At 37.6% G+C, this 22,982-nt stretch overlaps 1 protein-coding gene across 1 annotated transcript in view; it reads right to left on the bottom strand.

Annotated features, from left to right (window-relative positions):
* Positions 1–1,186: 1,186 nt before the first annotated feature.
* LOC143039496 (venom protease-like) overlaps positions 1,187–22,982 on the bottom strand; it is a 30,581-nt gene continuing 8,785 nt past the window's right edge. The window contains exons 2-10 of the mRNA XM_076209614.1: positions 17,490–17,542; positions 16,338–16,460; positions 14,828–14,927; positions 13,939–14,086; positions 11,215–11,354; positions 10,042–10,205; positions 8,566–8,661; positions 7,115–7,272; positions 1,187–6,123 (exon numbers count right to left, since the gene is read on the bottom strand). Coding sequence (XP_076065729.1) covers positions 5,968–6,123; positions 7,115–7,272; positions 8,566–8,661; positions 10,042–10,205; positions 11,215–11,354; positions 13,939–14,086; positions 14,828–14,927; positions 16,338–16,460; positions 17,490–17,541 — 1,137 coding nt within the window. The 5' untranslated portion in view covers position 17,542 and the 3' untranslated portion in view covers positions 1,187–5,967. The remainder of the gene's footprint in view (positions 6,124–7,114; positions 7,273–8,565; positions 8,662–10,041; positions 10,206–11,214; positions 11,355–13,938; positions 14,087–14,827; positions 14,928–16,337; positions 16,461–17,489; positions 17,543–22,982) is intronic.

Below are 22,982 nucleotides of genomic sequence, written 5' to 3'. Positions count from 1 at the left end.
GGAAGCCAAGTCTGAAGGCACATACCGCCCACTCCCATCCACCACCCTTTCCTCCCTCTCATCATAGCTCCTTGTGGATGATGGGTCATCCCTGTATCATGCCCACTGCCCTGGGTTAGAAACAATGTACAAGACAGTACATCCAGTATGGAACACTTCACTTAATTGGTGACCCCGCCTCTACATCTCCTCATGCAAAAAAAAAAAAAGAGAAGTCAGCAAGAAATCCCTTCGGGCTGCATGAAAATATCATTCACACATAACCATTCCCTAGCCCCCACCCCCTTCCTAGCATCACAGTATTATCTATACCCAGCCATTCTCCACTCCCTCCTTCTCCTATACATCTCATTAACATAGGAAACATTATAGGTGCTAGCACTACACCATATGGAACTACGTTGGTCAATGCTCCCCATCTTGATATTCATCCTTTACTGCTGTTCTCATGTACCTTCCCTTAAAAAAAAAAAAAAAAAATTATCCATTTGAGTAGTTTACCTTTTATTCCCTCAATATGTTCCAGTTTTCAAACAAGGTGACTGTGTGGTATTTTATCAAAAGCTTTATAGTTATACACAGTCCACCCAGCCCTCCCTGCAATTTACGAAAAAGTAAAAGAAATAAATTAAAGTTGATAGAGATCTTGGGCCTGGTCTAGAGACAGAGTGTCAAGGCTGCACCTTTTAATGAAGGTTAGGGGGTTGACAGGTTTTGAAAATGGGCAGCTCTGCAGTCCATCTCACAGGATCACCACATGCAGGTACCCATCTTGTTAAACAGCGGAAAGGCTCGACTGTGGCCAATTATGATGCCAGTATCAATCATGAACTTTCCTGGTGGGCTGTGAACCAGGAGGTACTACAGGGAGGTGGTGAGACAACAGCTAGTTTTTCTCTGGGAAAAAAAGTCTAGAAGAAGCCCTTGGTCCCCTATTTTGAGTGGAGACTAGTCTTTATTCATAAAAGAATACTATGTAACTGGTCTGTAATGATGTTACTAGTGAACATTTTTAGAAGTTCCTTAGAATATTACCCAAATAAAGCGTGCAGTCAGTAATCCCAATGGGGAGATAAAAGATGGCAATCACATGGAACAGAAAAAATGTATCATAGAATATTGATGGCAAGCCATTTCAGGTATCTAATTGTTTATTGTAGGAACTTTAAAGATTAATGACCAGAAGTATCTTTCATATTTATTAAAAGAAAAAAATTCAACAAGAATGTTATTATATGATGGCTAATCATTTAACATTACTCTGTGAAACAGCTATCACCTGGAACTGCATAAGAAATCCTTAGTGGGTGGACTACTAGTGCCTGGAAAGCAGTGAAAATGCTCAATTTTGCTATACAGAGCTTTCCCAACTTGTAATACAAGTGATACATGATGATAGTAATATTGTCCCAAATTTAATGAACTGGAAACCTGCAGCCCCACACTAACCAGCAGTGGTCCTCCCAGAAGAAATTTTAAACTGTTGCCTGTCTTAGGCTGGCCACACACGTGCAGTTTAAACTGACAGTTATAACTGTCAGTTGAAACTGCACATGTGTGGGTATCTCAGTGATACAGAGATACCCACACACATGCAGTTTCAACTGACAGTTTTAACTGAACAGTTGTAACTGTCAGTTTAAACTGCACGTGTGTGGCCGGCCTTAGGTTAGTGAGGGTCTGTTTTTGTCACCAGGTAGTAGGAGGGAAGCAACTGCTAGCTGTCAGTCCTCCATATGTGAAAAACAGGAGGGTTGTTGAAGTTGAAAATTATTTTGAGCCAAGTCCAGAAAATAAATGCCAGGCCTTCCACCTCCAAGTGGAGGTGAGGATGTTAATAAGTTTTGAAGATGAGCAACTCTCTATATACCAAGGACCTCTTTCCCCCTTACAAGGGAGATAGCCAGCCAAGGCACACAGCTGCTGCCACCCATTCCAATCCCATTGTTCCCTATTATCTTAGCTCCTCGTGGATGAATGGTCATCCCTGTCTCCTGCCCACTGCCTGGGTCGAAAGCAATGCAACATGACAGCACATCCACAGCAGGGCTGTCTCACTTATACAGGGACCCTCCCTTCTGGCTGTGTCAACATATCACCCATACACAACCATTCTCCACTCACGCCTATCCCCTGCCTACTCACTTCCCTACTCAGCAGACTTTCATCTCATCCATCCATCATATTCTTGGTCATACCCTGAAGTTCACTCCATCTACCTCTACTTTCCACACACTTTTTGCTAATCTTTCTTCACCCAATCTTTCCATGTGCCCAAACCATCACAAAAGATTTTCATCAGCTCTATCTACCAGCCTCCTTTCCAGCCCCACTCCTCATCTCCTCATTTCTCACTCAATCCAACCTTGTCTGGAGATGGCGAGAAGATCGATATAGGGTGTAATAACTAGAAGATGGGCAGTAGGGAAATTATTCTCCCCAATGTCTATCTCACAGGATCATCAGTAAGAGATGCCTATCATTGGTCACCTAAGCATCAATTAATCCTTTGAATGCAAGTTTCCTTTTGCTGAATATAAATTCCTGGTGGACCACTGACTGGTACCTGCAAGATGGATGTCAGAAAGTCATCTCCCATTCATTCATTTTCAAAACCCAATACTGTAGCACTATCACCTTCATATAGAGATGCAATTCCAAGGTACTGACACTTGGTTTCCTGATTTGAGCTAAGATCTCTATCAACTTTGATTGAATTCCTCCACCTTTTCACATAAAGAGAGATGACAGCCATCAGCTGCTTTCTCCTACTACTAAGAGCCAGTGTGGATGTACTGTGTCTTGCGGGCACTACTTCTGACCCAAGATGGGAGGGAGGGGAGTGGAGTATGTAGGGGATGGAATGGGTGGGAGTGGTTTCTATGCCTTTGTTTTTTGGCTACCTCCCTTGTAAGGGGGAAAAGCCTTTGGTATATGTATGTATGTACTAAGAGCCAGTGACAGAAACAATCAATCAATCAAATCAGCCATCCTGAGTCCACTGCTGAACAAAGGCCTCCTTCATAGCATTCCATGATTCACAAGGTAACATCCCACACAAATATAACACAGGCAACAGTCCAACATTTCTTCTCAAATAGATCTGTGGGAGAGCCCAAGAACAGATGCCAACCACTATAGGGCCTGCAGGTTTCCAGTCAATGACGCTCAGGGTAACAATTATTATAATTATAACTTCATGGTGACAACAGAATAAAATAATTAAGTTGCCTATCACAGACAGGGTTAAAAACTTTTAACCCCTTGACTTAGTTTCTCTGCAACACCTTGTGAATGAAACAGATTATATGTTCCAACAAATGGGTTGAAAGGGTTTTAACACTGGATGGTTTCAAAAAGAAAAAAAAAATTGACATACCCATAACATATAAATTACATGTACATGTACTGAAAGGGTTCATCAACTGGTTTAAGGATTCTTAATATACGTACAGTATAAAAGAGTACACTTTGATATATTATTTGTACTTTGCTTACAAAACTAAAACAGCCAAATGTTGGTCATTTATGTCTTCATTAAAATTTTTGATACTGTAATAACAGGTTCTATACTGTACAGCCCAAGCTCAAACAATACATGAGTTCAAATCTAAATATGATAATTGGAAATCAAGGATATATATTAAGTTGGAACAGTACATGAATTTGAGTCTAAATGTATTAGAAAATTAGAGAATAGAACACAGGACCCAATGAGCGTTGATCCTTTCCTGTATACTACAATTAATTAAATGCAGCAAAAGGAAACCAAAAGAGAACATAGGAGAGGAATATTACATGAGACAGAAGGTAGCACATTGCAAATGCAAAAGTGATATTTCAAGAGAACAAGAAATTATTTTGGGAGGAGGTGAATGATGCAAGACCAAATGAGATGGATGGTGGGATAAATGACAATAGTGGAAGACAACTGGAATAGTGTAGACAGATGGAACAAGTACTCTGAATAGGAACAGGGAAGTTGAAATGATCAACCCGAAATGAAATGGAGGTTCATTGATGGATAGTGATATAAGGAGGTGAATCAAAGAGTGAGGGTGGAAAGAGAGATGACAGATAAAGTTAATCAAAGAATACTAGTATGGCTTGAGCATTTGAAAAGAATGAGTGAAGAAAGACTAACAAAAATTGTGTGTGGAAGGCAGAGGTGAACGGAGTAAAGTTGAGGGGTAGATTGAGAATGAGGTGGAAGGGGCTGTGGATGCAATAGGAATGCCTGTCAAGCAGGGAAGGGAGAGTTGTAAATGGATGAGGAAATGGCATGGACGGAAAGGATTTCATTCAGTATGTTTCGTGATCTCTATCTACAGTATGTACCAGTAGGTTTCTTTCCCCTTATAAGGGAGGTAGCCATCCAAGGTGCATGCCTTGGCTGGCTATCTCCCTTATATGGAGGGAGAAGCCTATTTGTATATAGATAGTAATTTCTCAAGGGGATGAGGTGAGGGGAGGGGGTCTTCATATAATGAAACCATGGTGTTAAACCAACTTCGGCTGTTGGGCTCTGATATGGATGCACTGTGTCTTTCTTCATTGCCTCTGACCCAATCAGTGATCATGGATGACCTTTCATCCACAAAGAGCTAAGATGGGAGGGGCAACAAATGGGTTTTGGATGGGTGAAGGGTGGATGCATGCTTTGACTCAGCCACCTGTTATACAGGGGAAAAGGCCTTTTGGTAATGTATGTGTGTATGTGAGAACAGGTGTGTATGAAAGTTTTAAGTGATGGTAGAGGAAATGGGAGGTACTGCTTTGAGAGCTGTATGGAAAAATAAAAGGATGTTATTGAAATTAGTGAAAGAAATATGTATTTACCTAGTTGTATCTTACAGGAAGGGGAGCTATGCTCATGGTGTCCTGTCTTTGTATCTCTCCATATCTAGTTTGCTCTTAAATTCTTGTCCTCCTTTTGCACACATTGTTCTTCCGTCTTATATGTTCCATACATCCACCACTCTGTGGGTAAAGCTGTTCTTTTTTAGGTCTCTTCTATAAATGTCCTTTTTGAGCTTTTTGAGCTCAAGGGAGGATGGGTACAGACCAGTATGAGATGATTTGGTCATTTCATGAGAATGGATAAAAGTAAATATTTTCAAAGGATTCATGAATCTGTGATGCTGGCTATAAAAGTAAGGGTTAGATCTAGGAAAACATGGATGGGTAGGGTGAATGGAACTATAAAGCCTTTTGGTCAGCATGTCAAACAAGCAATAATGTGTAGCAATGGCAGTGAGTCATTGTATAAATTGAGGCAACATCCTGTTCTGTAAGGAACTTCACCATGTATGACCTGATAGTATTACTGGGGAAATAACGTCATGCATTTTCTCATGGTAAAGTGGGAAGAAGTGGAAACGATTAGGATTTTTCCCTTGTCTAGCTACTTTGCTTTGCAAGGAATGGTGTAAAAGTTGGGAAGGTATTGTCTCATTATTGGTAAGGCATCAGTTAAATCTGTCATCATGGTTAAGGTCAAATTCCTGTTCTGTTCCCTTGTCACATAAAGAGTACCAATTAGTCATCAGAATTGCCTGTTATATTTCAGATTTATTATCATAGCACCAGAGTTGGGCACGTTCTTTGGTGCGTCCCTCTGTGTCCTGACTATATGTGTTAGTCAGGACACCGAGAGACGTACCAAGGAATACACTGAGGAACACACCCAGCTTTGTATAGCAGTATCTATCTTGAACTGCTACAACAGACACTAGCTCATATACTGATCAGCTCTTTACCCCTTTATTACACTGATACCCTCTTGGCTGGGTATAATCATCTGGTGGTAGAAAGAATGAAATTGGTGAATATATTAAACAAAAGGATTAATCCTTAAACCCTCAATTCTTCAAGGGTTTTCCTTGTTATCCTTTTCATAAAATAGCTTGAGTCTTCTTCTCGCTCCATGCTCTTGTTCTCTTAATTTGACTGGCTGCATAGCAAACTTTAGACAGCATTATCCTTAATCCAGTCCAGATAGGCCCCAGTTCGAGTATAGATTCCTGGAAAGTCTGGGCGGCCACACTCAACTCCAAATGACACAACACCAACAACATAAGTCTGGAGGACTTTGTTAACCATGAGAGGTCCACCACTGTCACCCTGTGGGAGGAGGAGGATGAAACAAAAGGTCAGTCTATTTAGGTATGTACTTACTTGCAGATTAGGAGTTATGGAGGGCAGTGATCCATTTCAGTACATTTATTCTACCTACCACAAGGTTATTCATTCAACTGAGGGAAATGCTCTCTGCAGCAAAAGAGTAAAATACTATCTTGGTCTTATCTCTATTAATTCTTGCATTGTATGTTATGAGTCACTTATTCTACATGCTGTCAGGTGATATTTTTCAGTTAAGAGAAACCTGCTGCATAGTAAGAGGGGCAAAAATTATCTTGAACTTATTGTTTTGCTGTATTTTTTTTTACTTCATTAAAACAAAGTCTCCTAACCACTACCAAACAATCTTTCGCAGTTGAAGAAACTCTTCCAACAGCAAAAGGGTTCAGAACTGAAATGAGACAAATCAGCCCTTCTGGTGGATTTTATGATTAAGTTTAACATCACAAACTCCTCTTCTCAGAAAGGGCTAGGATGATATTTCCTTACAAAGGACTTTTTGAGGAAGGGACTTTAATGTAGTATGCCCTGACTGTGAACTTGCTCAGCCTGGCATCCTTGATCTGCCTTCAATTTAACCCCACGCCCCAGTAGCAACATTAAACTAATCAGCCAGCAAGCATGCCTACATTTTATAATTTTAGTAATCTGTTCTAGCTGCTGTCTGGCAATTTTATTTTGTGAAGTATAACCACTTTCAATTCAAGCTGAAATATGAACAAAGGTTTCAGATCAGAATCAGATTCACTATGAAAAGTGACCAAAGAGAAATGTGAAAATATGAATGTTGGATGAAAGGAAGCAGAACTGGAGTATAACCTCTGATAAATACATATTAAACAAAACCCTCAATGTGCCATAATTGTGATGATATGGTTTAATGTCACAAACTCCCCCCTATCAGAAGGCTAGGACTGTGCCCTTCACAGAGGACTTTGTAGCCATATTTTGTAAAATGTTGATATATACACACCTTACATGCATCCTGACCTCCAATGCCCGCACATATCTGAGATGAACCCAGTGCAGGTTGTCTCCGTAGATTGCCATTCTTGTAGTTGGTCTGACACGTGTTAAGTGGAACCACAGGTATATTTGCAAAAAGTAGCGTCGGTGAAGATACAAGCGATTCTGAAAGCAACGTAATAAGGTAAATATTAAGAATCAGTCATGAGCAAGTACAAAGACAATGCAAAAATGCGTTTCACATAATTGTAATATCCCTATTTACCACACTCCCAACCTCAAACTTGTCTCAAGCTTTCAACTTAGTTTCACTCAGTACAAACACATCCATCTTCCTTCTTGTAAATATATTACCTTTTACTATCATCTGCCCCATATTCACACATATTCAAAGATCTAATTACTAGTCCTGATTAGAGTTCCTCATAGACCCTATTTTACCATGGCTCTTCACAGGTGAAAATTACAGAGAGGGAAATTCCTAGTCTGTCCTATTTAGTCACCTTCTTTGACATGCATAGGAATATGGTGGCAGCATTCTTCTCACTCCTTCCCCACTATAGAGGTATAGGAAAAGGAAGTGGTAAGGAACAGAATTAAGATAGCAGCAGAAAGGACAGGAATTAATAGAAAAAAATCCCTAGATTATTGACTGCATAAAACTATGCAGTTAATACCCCAGTATCAGTATATTATGCATATTATACTTAGGTTAATACAACTACCTCCACATACTTCTTCCTTTGAACCATTGTTTATCTATGTATATACCAAAAGCTTCCCTCCCCATTATAAGGCATATACCTACTCCCACCTATTTCACTCCCATCCATCACCACCCTTTCCTCCCTCTCATCTTAGCTCCTCATGGATGATGGGTCATCCCTGTATCCTGCTTACTGTCTTGGGTCAGAAGCAATGTAGCAAGACAGTACTTTTTTTTTTTTTTTTTGTACAATGGTTCATCTACTGCTGTGGATGAACTATACCTCTGTAGTGGAGAAGGAGTGAGAAGAATGTTGCTACCATATTCCTATGCATGTCAAAGAAGGAAAATAAATAGGACAGTCTAGGAATTTCCTTCCCTGTAGTTTTCACCTGTGAAGAGTCATGGTAAAATATGGTCTATGAGGAACTCTAATCAGGACTGTAGTAATTAGATCTTTGAATATGTGTGAATATGGGGCAGATGATAGTAAAAGGTAATATATTTACAAGAAGGAAGATGGGTGTGTTAGTACCGAGTGAAACTAAACTGAAAGCTAAAGACAAGTTTGAGGTTGGGAGTGTACAACAAATAAAGTAAAACAAAATTCTACAGTATATTCCACATAATATTATTATAACATTACTTATATCTAATCATTTTGGTGATCATGAATAGGAAAATCTTATATCCAAGAAATTAAGTATGAAGATAATTGAAAACAGAATATACAAAAGGTGGCATAGACTGACTGGAAGATATGGTTCCCCATCCAGCTACTGTCAGGTTCTTTCCAACAAAGGTATCATCCTTGAATTTGTCTGGCAAGCAAGCAGGTTGAATGCCCACTGAAATATAGTAAAAGATAAATTACATTAGCCTGGCTGGCTAGATCAGTAGTCACAAATTTCCATCTTCTTGCCACATATTTCTACAAGAGGAAGGATTTCTTTCCAAACTATAATTATCACATAACATGTACACCTGACATGACACATTAACGTTCTCACGGCATATGTCCTGGGGTGGCACATTTAGGGGGGAGGCAATTCTAGTCTGGGCATGCCAGCCACAAGGCTGGGAAAAAAAAAAAAATGTCACAGGAGCCCTGAATATTTTATCGTAATATACGAATTTTGCAATAGAATCAACAGAATATGAAATATTTTTCCCTTGTCCTTTCTGCAATAGGGACATTAAATAACATTTTAACATGTTTAAAATATGTTTAATTATTTTGCAAGCCAATGGCTATAATATGCAGTAAGGAATGATGGAGATGGGGGAGGGAGGGGGGCATCCTGAGAACTTTGCCCCAGGGCTCCACTTAGGCATGTAATGACTCTGGTCCTACAAGATAGACAGCAGAGAGAATAATTTCCCTGCTACCCATTTACAAAATCCATCAACCCCTTTACCTATTGGAGGACCACAATGAAAATAAGCTTACATACTTTTTTGTGTTATCCTCAGCAATTGTAATTGTTATTTCGAACTATCTGCACTTCACGTATATTGATTCAATGCTAAATAAAATTATTATCATTATATTGGAGGTGCAACATTTGATCACTGTACTAGGCCTAGGATATCTTCTTTTTAACTTCAGTAGTATTTCCTTCACCTTTTCATACAAGGAGAGCTAACAACTGCTCCCCTCTTACTAATACTACTTTCAGTCAGTAAAATGGAAACAGTTCCATTTTCATACAACATAGACAACAGTCCAGAGAGGGCCTAAGGAATATTGTCACCCAATGAGGGACTGGGTTTCCAGCTAAGGAAATTTGAGGCAACAATTATCATTATTAGTTTTAGTATTATTTTCAGTGCATTTAGATTCATATATTTATGTGATTTTTGCTGCATGTTGCATGTATGTAATAATTATTGCTGCATCAAGTTTTACTGACTGAGAACCTGCAGCCCCATGGTAGCAAACAACAGCCTTCAGAACTCCCATAGATCTCTCTGGGTAGAAATATTGGGTCTGTAGTCTGTGTTACATGAGATTCTTTCTGTCTAACTGGTAGGAAGAAAAAGAGGGGCACAATTCTGAGTTGTTCACTCCTTTCACGTGAAAAAGTGCATGAAAGTAAAAGATAATGGAGAGTAATTCTGGACCCAATCTACACACCAAGTGGCAGCCCCCCCAGGGCAGCATATCAGGTCTATTGATATCAACATGCTAAAAGAACTTCACAAAGATCAAGTAACATACAACTTACATGAGAATGTGACATCACGATCAAGTTTGACCATGGCTATGTCATTAGAGATGTCTCTGGGATTGTAGGCTGGGTGAGATCTTACATCAATGATTTTGAAGGATTCTGGATTGGCACCATCATCATCTCGTAGTAGGTTATGCTCTCCTAACTTGACATCAGTCCTGTAAATCAATACTAGTTAATAACTGTTTTTGATGGTTAATTAGTCACATGCTTGCAGATATATCCATAACACTTACCCAGACTTATGCAGCAAAATGAAATTGTACATGTCACTAAGCTGAATTCATCAAGCCGTTTCAAAGTATCTAGTCCTGACAATTCTTTATCGAATGTCATTAAATCTTATATTTATTAAGCTCAGATCGATTACAATTATTTGTTTAATATATTTCTTCCTAATTCCAAAAGCTTGATAATAATTTTTCCTTCCAAATTTGTATTTCATATTTGTGCTTTCTTATTCATGCCTTTGTTTTTTGGCTACCTCCCTTGTAAGGTGGAAAAAAGCCTTTGGTATATACACGATATGGCAGCGTCGCGAATCCACTTGTTCCTCATGACGCCTACGTGTGCGGCACCGTATGGAAGGGGTTAAATTATCATATCGTCGTCGTCGTCATCGTAAAGTCGAACAATCGTAAGTCGCGGCCATCGTAAGTCGACGTTTACCTGTATATGTATGTATGTATGTATGTATGCTTTCTTATTTCACCAGCTGATAGTAATCTTTTACTTCTGTTCCCTGTTAGAGATACACACCACCAAGGTATCTAACAACAGCCAAGTCTGCCATTAAAATCAATATGAAAAGAAACTTTGTGTCCTGCATGAATGTTGGCCAGTGTGTGGCAATGTATTGTGTCTTCATCTGGGGTATGTAATGTGTATTTTAAAGTATACATTAGAATGATTGGAATAAAGTTCTGTGTAGGCATTCTGTTCTTGAGCCTACACCTCCAGGTGGAAGTGAAGATGATGGTAGGACTTGAAGATGGTTGGTGGGGAGATGGTTATCTTAAATAGCTTTTTGACAAGACATATAAGCAGGTACACATTATTGGTCCCTAAATACATTCATATACAATGCTACAGTAAGAACATCACTGGTTGTATGAGTCAGTCATGTGAATTTTCAATCAAGTTTGGAGGTATCTGTAATGTACTTACGGGTCTGGAGCAGAATTGCTGCCAAAACAATGTGCAGCTGTCAGTACATGCCGACGTGTCACAAGAGTTCCTCCGCATAAAGAGAAAAATTGACCTTGGACAGTGACACCAAGAGCTGCGATCCATGGAAACTGATGAAGCTGTGTGAAAAAGAGGAGTGAATTCAAGATTCTGCATATATTTGGTTGGGATTATTTGAGTCTTTTTGTCTTGTGGATGCAAAGTTGCCATAACTTCTATGATGTATAAAGCGCAATATTGAAGTGCATATGTAGTCCCACTATACAAGAGGAAGGGGAACAAGAATGAATAGAGTAGCTTTAGCGGTGATCAACCTGTTGAGTGTGGTCAGTAATAGACATGTACTGATTAAGAGTAACAAGAGTGATTGGACAAAAGCATTGTGGGTTTAGGAGAGAAAAAGAGAGAAAAATCAAGTGTTAGTAAAAACTAAAAGTCTTTTTGGGCTTTCAGGGGGTTTAATAGTGTATGATGATTGATAGAGAAGTTTGTGGGGTGTGTTGAAAATATGTGCAATAGGTGAAAGTTTGCTGACAGCTGTAAAGAACTTTTACACAAGTAGTAGGGCACATGTTTGTGCACCTCACCCAGTCTGCCAGTTGTGTGAAAACAATTCAGCTAGCTGCAGGGATCCTGGGACAATCTTAGGTCATCACTCAGACTCAGTTTGAGTGAGGTCAGTGTGTGACCACCCTAAATTCCTTTCCTTTTTATTTGTCTTTCTAATGTTTCCTTGTTTTGTTTTGTTATTCTTTACTGATCATGTATTCCCTGATGATGTTGATCAAGATGAAAATTTTTGGATTATCTCTTATTTCACAGTGGTTTTCAGCAAATTTTTCTTTTACATGTTTTTGTGTGACTGAATAAATGATAACTATTGAATAACAGTGGTCCTGCTAACAATGAAAAAGACTAAAAAAAAACCACAGACCACATACCAAGCATTCAGACTACACAACAATCTTGAAAAAATAAACATTCTGACAGACAGTCAATTTGTATCAATGTGTATCAAACTTTTTAAGCTTTTACTTGAGTGATTCCTGTGCTGCAAGAGAGAGAGGGCTGGGTGGACTGTGTGTACCTGGACCTAAAGAAGGTATTTGATAAAGTACCAGTGGACTTATGTGGAAATTGGAGTATGTTGGGGGACTGAGAGGCAAACTATAAGAATGGATTAAAGACTTTTTGAAGGAAAGATACATGAGGACAGTAGTAAAGGACAAGATGTCAAGCTGGAGATCAGTAACAAGTGGAGTTCCACAAGGTTCAGTGCTTGCACCAATAAAGTTTCTTATATGTGTTAATGACATGATGGAAGGAACAACAAGCTATGCCAACATGTTTGCAGATGATGCAAAAATCATGATGAGAGTGAAAAATGAAGACAGTAGAATATTACAAAAAGATCTAGATACTATTTTTGCATGGAGCCAAGAATGGGAAATGAAGTTCTATACCAAAAAATGCAAAGTACTGGAAATGGGCAATAGTGGCAAAAGGCCATCCTTAAACTATTCCTTGGGAAGTGAACACATTACAAAAGCTAAAGAGGAGAAAGACTTTGGAGTCTTGATAAAACACAACCTGTCACCTGACAGACATATCAGTAGGATAGTGGAATAATAATGTGGTGTTCCATTATATGGATGAAGAGATGATGAAAAAACTCATCGAAACCCTGATACGTCCATGACTGGAATATGCATAAGTAGTATGGTCGCAACACAGAGTGAAGGATATAAGCAAGATTGAGAGAATACAAAGGCCAGCAACCAAACTGGTCCCTAGCCTGGCTGATAAACCATGAGGAAAGACTAAAAGCACTGGGTCTACCAACTTTGAAAGATCAAAGAGAAAGAGGTGACAAGATTACAGTGTTCAGGTCACTAATGAGGATAGATTGCACTGATACTCCTAGTTCTAAGAGATCTCCTAATTAACGATGAGAGGGCTTTATCACCTTCCATATGATGACACCTACATAGGCATCATGAGGTGTGAGTGGGTATACATGGATGCTGGTGTCAGCATCTTGATTATATTTACTTTGTAGTTGTAGCTGAGTGAACCTCGAATTCTGTAAACTGGCTTGATAAATTTTTTTGTATTTATTATTACTCAGTGAAAGAGAATGGGTTATATAGCAGTGACTTTATATTTCATAACACAAATATTGTAATGCATCAATCACCATAACTCAGACATCAGATGCTGCATGCAAGAACTTGACTCATATTGAAGAGGTTAAGAGGTCATGGAAGGAAACTAAAGAAAGACCACATGTCAAAAGAATGTGAAGAAATGCAGTTTTACATATATATGTATAAATAAGTGGAATAGCTTAGAAGGTGATATAGTCCAAGCTCAAATAATACACGAGTTCAAATCTAAATATGATAATAGGAAATAAAAAACATAAATTAAGTTGGAACCGTGCATGAATTTGAGTCTCGGTACATTAGAAAATTAAAGAATAGGAGACAGGCCCCAATGAGAGTTGCTCTTTTCCTGTATACAAGTACTACAGTTAAGTAAATACAGCACAAAGAAAGAATTGTTATTCTAGTACATAAAGACAAACAGTTCTTCAAAAAAAACAAGGAAACAAAAGACACTAAGGAATATTGATGATGGCCTTTAAAATCTGGGTGAAATGAATGCTGTTAAAACATCAAGCAGTTCAAGTACATTACTTACATCAGCTTCCAACCCTAAAGTGATCCGAAAACTTTGAGAGCGGCCACATTCTTTTGCTGGTGGGAAAATTGACGTTGATGTCCTGATTTCCCCAATACTGACTGGGCTAGGAGGACAGCAAAATTCTAAACCAGTGCTTCTTGAGAACCTGTGGAGGAGGACATGTAAACATGTGAAAATGTGATTCTGACCCAGATGACTTCCATGGAAGTGCAAACTACAGGTTTTTGTCTATTTAATGCATGTTCTAGTAACATGTTTTTATGTTATGTGATATGGTTTAACGTCTCAAGCTCCCCTCTATCGCAAGGCTAGGACGGTGCCCCTCAAAGAGGCCTTTGTAGCGGGGATTAATACTAGAAATTTATATCAAATTATGTTTTTGATATCACTTTTACATTTTGAAACCATATGCCAGCAACCTGTACACCACCAAGTGTCTGCCTGGTACACTAAATGCTTTAACATTTATTATTTTAGTAGCAGAATAAGGATATGTTCATTCACAATGCAGTACTGTATGTGTTTATTTGCAAAATTAATTTTTGTGACAACAAATGTGTTTCATCCCCTTCCCATACCTATGGCAGGTGTAACTCCAAGTGAATCCACTCCATTTTCTATTTGCACAATTTTCTAATTGTGCAACACCCAAAAGAAAGTACATATCATATATACATAGATGAATACCTGTACTTTTTATCTTTACTCTTATCAAGTATGGTATAAAGTAGGTTATCATTTCAATTTCAACCCCTTAATCAATCTCTAGCATAACATAGAAATCTGAATAAAAATCCTGCTTCATAAATCTACAATAATAGGGACAGCACATGTATTGACAATTTAATAAAAGACTTCACCACTCATTTGACAAGTAAATACGTACCTACATATATGCTGACGAAACATTCCAATTACACCTGGTTCTCTGATCCTTGAAATCAAACCTTGCAGTGTTGGACATGCGTTGATCCTCCCACATGCACCTGTACAAGAATCATAAATCAGTGAATCATACATACATATACCAAAGGCTCTTTTTCCCCTATAAGGGAGGTAGCCAAAAAACAAAGGCATACAAACCACTTCCACCCATTCCATCGTTATCATACTCCACTCCCCTTCACCCTACCCTCTTCACCCCCTCTTATCTTGGCACATCCTGGATGACAGGTCATCCCTGCATCTTGCCCACTGCCCTGGGTCAGAAGCAGTGTCACAAGACACAGCACATCAACAGCAAGGCTGCTTCATTAAATTGGCTAGTGTATATATATATAAATATATATATATATATATATATATATATATATATATATATATATATATATATATATATATATATATATATAAATATATATATATATATATAATGTATCATGTATCATGTGTGTGTGTGATTGACCATGGTCTTGGATCACATGTTGGGCTCATAATGAACAACTATTACCCTCCCAGATGAGAGCTCAGAGCTCATATATGACCAATCTATGGGTAATGCTGTGACCTTACACACACACTGGTCATTAAAGGAGATAGATTGCACTGATAAAAGAGATCTGATTAAAGATGGGAGGGCTTTAAGAGGTCATGGAAATAAATTAAGAAAGACCACATGTCAAAAGGATGTGAAGAAATACAGTTTTCTTCATAGATGTATAAATATGTGGAATAGCTTAGAAAGTGATATAGCCCAATCTCAAACAATACATGAGTTCAAATCTAAATATGATAATTGGAAATCAAAGATATAGATTAAGTTGGAACCGTACATGAATCTGAGTCTAGGTATGTTAGAAAATTAGAGAATGGAACATGGGATTTAACGAATGTTGCTCCATTCCTGTATACTACAATTAGGTAAACACACATGACTCCCTGCCCACAAGAGCTGGAGTAACAGCTTGCAACACAACAATACTAAAATTATTTCAGCCCTGGGCAGGATTCAGACTCAGACTGCTGGAGTTGCAGTTGTGAACTCTACCAATGTGCCATCGAGCCATGTGTGTATGCTATCCAATGCATTTTATACTAATAAAAACCTCAAGAAAGTAAATTTCAGTCATGAGATCCCATAGGACCAAAAACAAGAAAGCCCAATGTCATAAAGATTCATACTGAGAAACATACATTTGAAAAATTGCTCCATTTATCAATATTCACTAGATAAAGATATACATGTGTTTCTGGGATTAGTCAAGCTTTGTTGTATCAATCTATGAATTTTTAAGAAATGTTTCTATCTCTAATGCTTTCTAAATAACCACTATTGCATTGGCCTTTATAGCACTGATAGAAAAAAAAATCTGTAGTAAGTTATATTATTCCTTCCAGTTCTTGGCCTTAGTACTATGAGTCTAAAAGGTATTGTACATATTTCAAAATTAACTTACCTATTTCATTTTGTGGAGTTGTACATTGGTCCCCAATTACCCTGTTCCGATTGCCTTCACTTAAGTCTCCAAGTAATATATCTTCTAAATTTACACTGCCTCCAGCATTCTCGGGAAAAGTTACTGAAACATTTACATAATAATTAAAATCTATTTTTGAGCAAACCAATAAATCTATTCCCCCTAGTTCTCTTTTACAGGGGACCCATTGCCCCATGGAAACTGCCCTTGGTGACTTGTTCTTTTCATGTCACACAGTGAAAAGATTTCATGTTGTCTGGAAAGAGTGAAGAATGAAGAGGATTTTGTAGTTATCAGTAAAGACCTTGAATTATCTAAGCATATAATTTCTGTCTCTTTGAAATCAAATAGGATACTCAGAATTGTAATGTGCTCTTTTAACTTCAGGTACTAGCCTTCTGGGGCTGCAACCCCTGTTGAGGTCACTTGGGAACCATGGGTCTCCTGCAAGAGAGACTTGGGGCAACATATTCACTGACTGATTTGGCTTCACAAGTCCAGCTGTCATCAACCAATTTTACAGATCAGTGGCCTGCCCACACTTATGATATGCTGTTTCTGCATGGTCCATATATCTCACTATGGACAATGGTAGAAAGAGTACAGCAGTAAGTCACAATATTCATACTAAATATAAGAAATACATATATCAAAGGCTTTTTCCCCCTTACAAAGCAGGTAGCCAAAGTCAAAAGGGATAACTCTACTCCCACCCATTTCATCCCCACTCACCACCCCTCCCTCCCTCTTTTCTTTTCTCCTCCTGGATGACAGGTCATCTCTGCATCTTGCCCAGTGCCCTAGGTCAGAAGTAATACAGCAATACAGTATATTCACAGCAATGCCACTTCATTTAATTAGTGGCCCTCCTCTTTGTCTCCTCATAAAGAAAAAGCGAAGATGAGGAGAAATCCGCTTAAAACATAGAAGTGTGTGAATTGTGTTTTTCATTCTCATGTGCTACCCTATGGGAAGATTTTTTTTTTTCTAAATGTAATGTTCTATTGGCATGATTTTAGAGTAGCCAGTCATCAGTACTAAAAAATTATTAGAAATCCCAGATAATCTCTATGATCAGGGAGTTTTTGATATCATACTTTTAATGGTGCCAAGGCATTTATCAAACCTTACCTTGAGTCTGGGCAAGAGGTAGAAGAAAGAGCACGGCACACAGGTGGAACATTCTGGAAGAATTGAAAAGTAAATTATCATAAATGGTCCTTCATTGCACATGGTTTTACATTCAGTGTTCTTAAAGTGTTTTATAAGAGGTATAATTAGCTTTACAAACAGGTATCCCCATACAAACTAAATGCCAAGCTGTGAACACTGTGTAGATGCTAACTTATTCTATATAACTCAAAGCCTAACATGGAGAGAAAGTAAACATTGATATCTAATTGACAGACAAGTAAATTCAAACCAATAATAGCAATGGAAGATATAATTAAAGACGGGATTAATGCTGCTAATTAAACAAACACCCAAAGCCTTTTTTTCTTTCTTTTTAAAAGGGAGATAACCAAAATGCTTCATCCTACGATATCCTAATATGGTCTTACCTAAACAACACATCTTTGTGTGAATTGTGAACACTAACTAAGGTTGTTTCCAATGGACCAATTACTTGAGAGCCATGGTTTTCTTGCAAGAGAAAACTGGAGCAATATATTGACTCTTTGCTAAATGTGAACTGTTCACGAAGCATTCTGTCCTAAATCCCAGTAAGTAGCACATTAACAGATTTGCATTCAACTTTCATTAATTTAATGGTAGAATTAACAGATCAAGTTTAACGAAAGCATCTTCACGTGCAGAAACGGTCAAGGAAGCTAATATTTTTTCGTTAACTTGCCCACCACTGCACCAGACAAATACAGTATTCATAATCGAGAGATCTAAGTCCCTTTCCTCATTTGTTAATGTTTTCACTTGTATCCATTCGTATGTTTAGGTTGTGTTCAATAGCGATCCGCACAATTCCTAAAAACAGAAAAAACATTGCAATGACGTCACATGATGCGCACTCGGTCTCTATTGCGGACAAGCGTAATTGTACGCCTTACAAAAATATTCATGTCCTTTAGAAAAATATCCACAATTATCGGCTATTTCGACGGGATCCGACTTAATTTAACTTTTCAAAATCCAAACCACTAAATACTGGTGTTGTGAATTATTCCGTGATGACTCACGTTGTGATTATAGACCACATATCAATAGTTACTCGAATCCGTTTTCCCAAACGCCATGTGGACATTGAAAAATGCAAGCGATGGGCTCAAACATGTGAAGGAGAGGATTTTACCACCGAGAACGTGAAACAAAGACACATACATGTGCAGCAAACACTTTGTAAGTGAATCTGGGACTACTAATACTCACATGATGGCCACATCCAATCCTGCCTTCTTATTGCCAGATAAGGTTAGTCCACCAACCATTGAAACAGTACAATATTGTCCAATTTTAATTGAATTATGGTTTATTCATTCGTTGTCAACTACAGACCCTTAAGATGCGTACACACTGTCTCTCATGTATACCTGCATGTAATGTTGAAAACTGCCCACACTGAGTGGGTATGAGGAAAGAATGACAGTCTCACAGTCTATACATCACTATAGCTCCTATCATTCCATGAATAAGTACTACAAATTAATAGTAACGTCAGTAGCGATTTTATAATATTATTTTTGTCTTATTTTATTTATTTATTTATTTATTTGATTATTTTTATTCATTTATTTATTGTATTATTCATTTTATTTATTTTTTATTCCGCACCTAACCTAAAAATGTTTGCAAAACTATTCCTAATGCGACTATGGAAAGCAAAAAATCTGTTGTCTGCAGGTACCTACAATTTATCGTACTGGCCTATTTCATTTGAGGTAATATCAGTACATATCTTGGCAGTCTCACAGATGCAATTCTTATCTATATAACTGGATAGCTCCTATTATTCCGATTATTTTCAATCCCTATTAACAAGTACCACAAATCAATATTAACGTCTGTAGCGATTTCTAAATTTTTTGTGTTTTTTGGCGGTGGGTGCGAAAGAAAATAAATCCACCTAACACACAAAATCTTGCAAAAATACTGCCAATGGTGGGGGCAGGGAAAGCTAATATATTGTCTGCAGGTGCCTTCGGTTTTTCGTACTGGCCTATTTTAGGAAAATCGATGAATATAAAGTTGTTTGCCAGTCTCACAGATACAATATTTATCTTTATTATTTTATTATTTTGAACCCCATAAATATGTACCGCAAAATAATAGTAACGTGAGCAGTGATTTAAAAATCAAAATTGACGGGGGCTGGACTGAGAAATCACAAACACCTAACCTAACTTTCGTTTTTAATGTCACTGTCAGGGTAACTCTTTACTCATATCATCAAGGCACGCACGTGTCCCTTGCTCTTGATGTTCTATAAGCAGCGATGCTGCCTCAATAGCCATAAAATATTGGGTGTGGCTTAATCAATGGAGCTCACAGAAGTGACTAAGACGGCGAGCCTTGTTCCCACTTTTTAGTCCTCAACACGCCAACCAACGTTTCAGTTCAGTGTTGAAATAACTGTCAATACATTGAATGTCTAGCCTGGTCCCCAGAGACATCGTCCTCAACTCTAACAATAAAACCTTTGGGAAAATGTCGTATGTCAACAATGTTTACTCTAGAATGCATTTCGAGCGCGTGGTAACTGTTCGTCATCGTTATTGTTTACTATTGTTTGTTTATCAAATTTATGCAAAAAAATTATGGGTGGATTGTTATTCAACTTTTTGGGAGTTGTAGAGTGTACTCACGCGACAAACCAGTAAATTTCAGTGGTGACCCAGATAATGAGCCGGATTTTTTTTTTTTTTTTATCTTTTTGTAATTTTACACCAACCTTGGTAAGTTTTTACATATTTTATTTACACTTTTGCATACATAATTGCACTGCTTTTGCATTCAGTACTCAGCGTAGGCTACGCTGCCCACACAACCTGTGACGTAACACTTCTGAATGGGCTAAGAAATACTTGTATTAAAAACAAAGGATTACAAAGGAACATGCCGACAGGAGACCTTTGGGTCCATAACTAGGTCGGATGCAAAAAATATATATAATAATGATAAATAAATTAATAAATGAAAAGTATAATAATATAAGTAATAAATAAACCAAGTAAATAAATATGTAAAGTTAAATAAACAAACAGGTAAATAGCAAATAATAATAATTGACAGAAATAATAAATTATAACCAAAATGATAATGATAATTAAGCAAAATAATAATAAACAAGCACAAATAATAACAAATATAAAATAAATGGCAGGCATTACAGCGTCTTGCGTAGGTGTTTAACTATTCTACACGAATCTTAAAGCTTCGAACTGAACTACATTGCACTGCCTCTGCAGGAAGTTTATTCCATTCATAAACTACACGGCTGGCGAAGGTGTTTCTACCCACTTCCAAATAAAATCTAATTCCAGACTGAGACTATTGTTTCTTGTCGGATTCTCACTCAGTGTGAAAAATTTGTCACTTTTGATGTTGTCAATTCCCTTTAGTCTTAAAGACCTGTATCAAGTCACCTCCGAGTTCACGTTTTTTTTTTTAGGGAAAACAGATTCATATGTTTTAGTCGATTTTCGTATGATTTGTTTTTTATATTTGGAATCAGTTTTGTGGCTCGCTGTTGTTCTTTTTCCAATCTGTCAATGTCTTTGATGTGATTCGGTAACCATTTACAATCTGTCAATGTCTTGGATGTGATTCGGTGACCATACGGAAGCAGCATATTTCAAATGTGGATGAACTATCTCGGCCACAGGAACAAGGTAAATTAATTACCGTAGCGCAGATACAGTACATGCTTTCCGAGTGCTTGTAGCTCTGTATTTGATTTAATTTTCCACTCCTGACTCCAGTAATAAATATTGACTGGATATTATTTAGAGTAATATACAATGCTCTTAATTTCTACTCCTTTCCTGACCTTGACGTTGTCTGCAAATACGTTAGAATAACTATTTGTTTCACGCATCACGTCATTAGTGTGTATCAAGAATTACAAGTGCAGCCAATTGTTGATGTTGTCGACTGGCATGACAATCAGTCCCGTCTTCCCGAGGAACGCCATGGTTGGAACAGGGCTTAAAATCAATAATAATAATTAATAATAATAATAATAATAATAATAATAATAATAATAATAATAATAAAAGTTTATTCAGCAATGAATCAATATACATGAAGTGCAGATAATGGAAAAGAACACATAGTTCGAACTAACAATTACAATTGCCGAGTATATATCGTGTTGTTGGCGTGCGTAATTCGGTACAGTGCAAACTTCCATGATGTGTTGTATAATATGGGGTGAAGTGTTACATATTGGACACAACACACACCTACAACGGCATCTCGCTAAGCCAAAAAAAGAAAAAAAAACACACCCAGTTCTACAGTGGAATCGTGGACTCATCCAAAACTGGGGAAAACCTGTCTCCATTTCCAACAATTCGAACCCAAGTGAATCTGACAACAAAAACAACTACATACACGTCCAGTTGACCAGTTACAAAGGTTTACAAAGGAAGAACATTCCGAAAGGAGACTTATAGTTCCACAACTAAGTCCGATGCTAAGAATAGATAGTTAAACGAAGAAATGAATAAAGAAGCTAACAAAACAATTGGCAGGCATTACGACAGCATAGATGCTTATCTTAATGCATCTTAAAATTTTGAACTGTACTATATTGTACTGCCTTTGCGATTATAGGTTGTCTTTTATCTGCTTCCCCCACTTCCTTTTGAAACCAAACAAGGATGAACATTAATTCTGTTACGCTTAGGTATCTCATTGTTACAACTCAGACTCCATAACATTCTAACGCAACCAAATCCTCCGCCGTCGTCTACACTCTCTATACATCTCCCTCAATACGGTGACGGATTTAATACGTTCTGACTGAGGAAAATTAATTTTATTCATTTCAAGGGACTGACCACTAATTGAAAGTTGTCTTCATTGATCGACACCCCCATTCAGTTCGGAGTTCATGTCCTCAAACATGTTAGAAATTGTTTCTCGGCTAAAATGGAATATTTGAAAGGCGTCTCCGTGTTGATGGAGTCATCTTATGCACTGTCTGTCGGAATCTCATGCGGTTGTTGTCATACTTATTACTAACATTATTGTTATTAATATTACTAGCATTATTATTTTCATTATTTTTTGTTATTATCGCTTATTATTATTACTACTACTATTATTATTATCATTGTTATAATTATCATGGTCATTGTTATCATTATTGTTATAATTATCATGATCATTATTATATCAGCATTTTCACTTATTATTATTATCATTATCATCATCATTATTATTATTGTTATCATGTTCATTATTAACATTATCATTATTATTATTATCATCGTCATCATTACTACACAACGCAATATACAGATTAGGAAAAAATAAACGCGAACCGCCGAAGGAGCTGTAGCCACTGGACACCACGACGCCGCAGATCAAGAGCGAGTGAGAGACGACTCTCTAATTTCGCCAGACAAGACGATGTAGCATCTCTATAAGGAAAAGCTGCTCCAA

Source organism: Oratosquilla oratoria, chromosome 26 (assembly GCF_046742065.1).
Source record: "Oratosquilla oratoria isolate Oo_2021 chromosome 26, ASM4674206v1, whole genome shotgun sequence".
In the NCBI taxonomy this organism is placed as follows: domain Eukaryota; kingdom Metazoa; phylum Arthropoda; class Malacostraca; order Stomatopoda; family Squillidae; genus Oratosquilla; species Oratosquilla oratoria.
The sequence above is the reverse complement of the archived record's forward strand: the minus strand, read 5'-3'. Positions and strand labels throughout refer to the sequence as shown.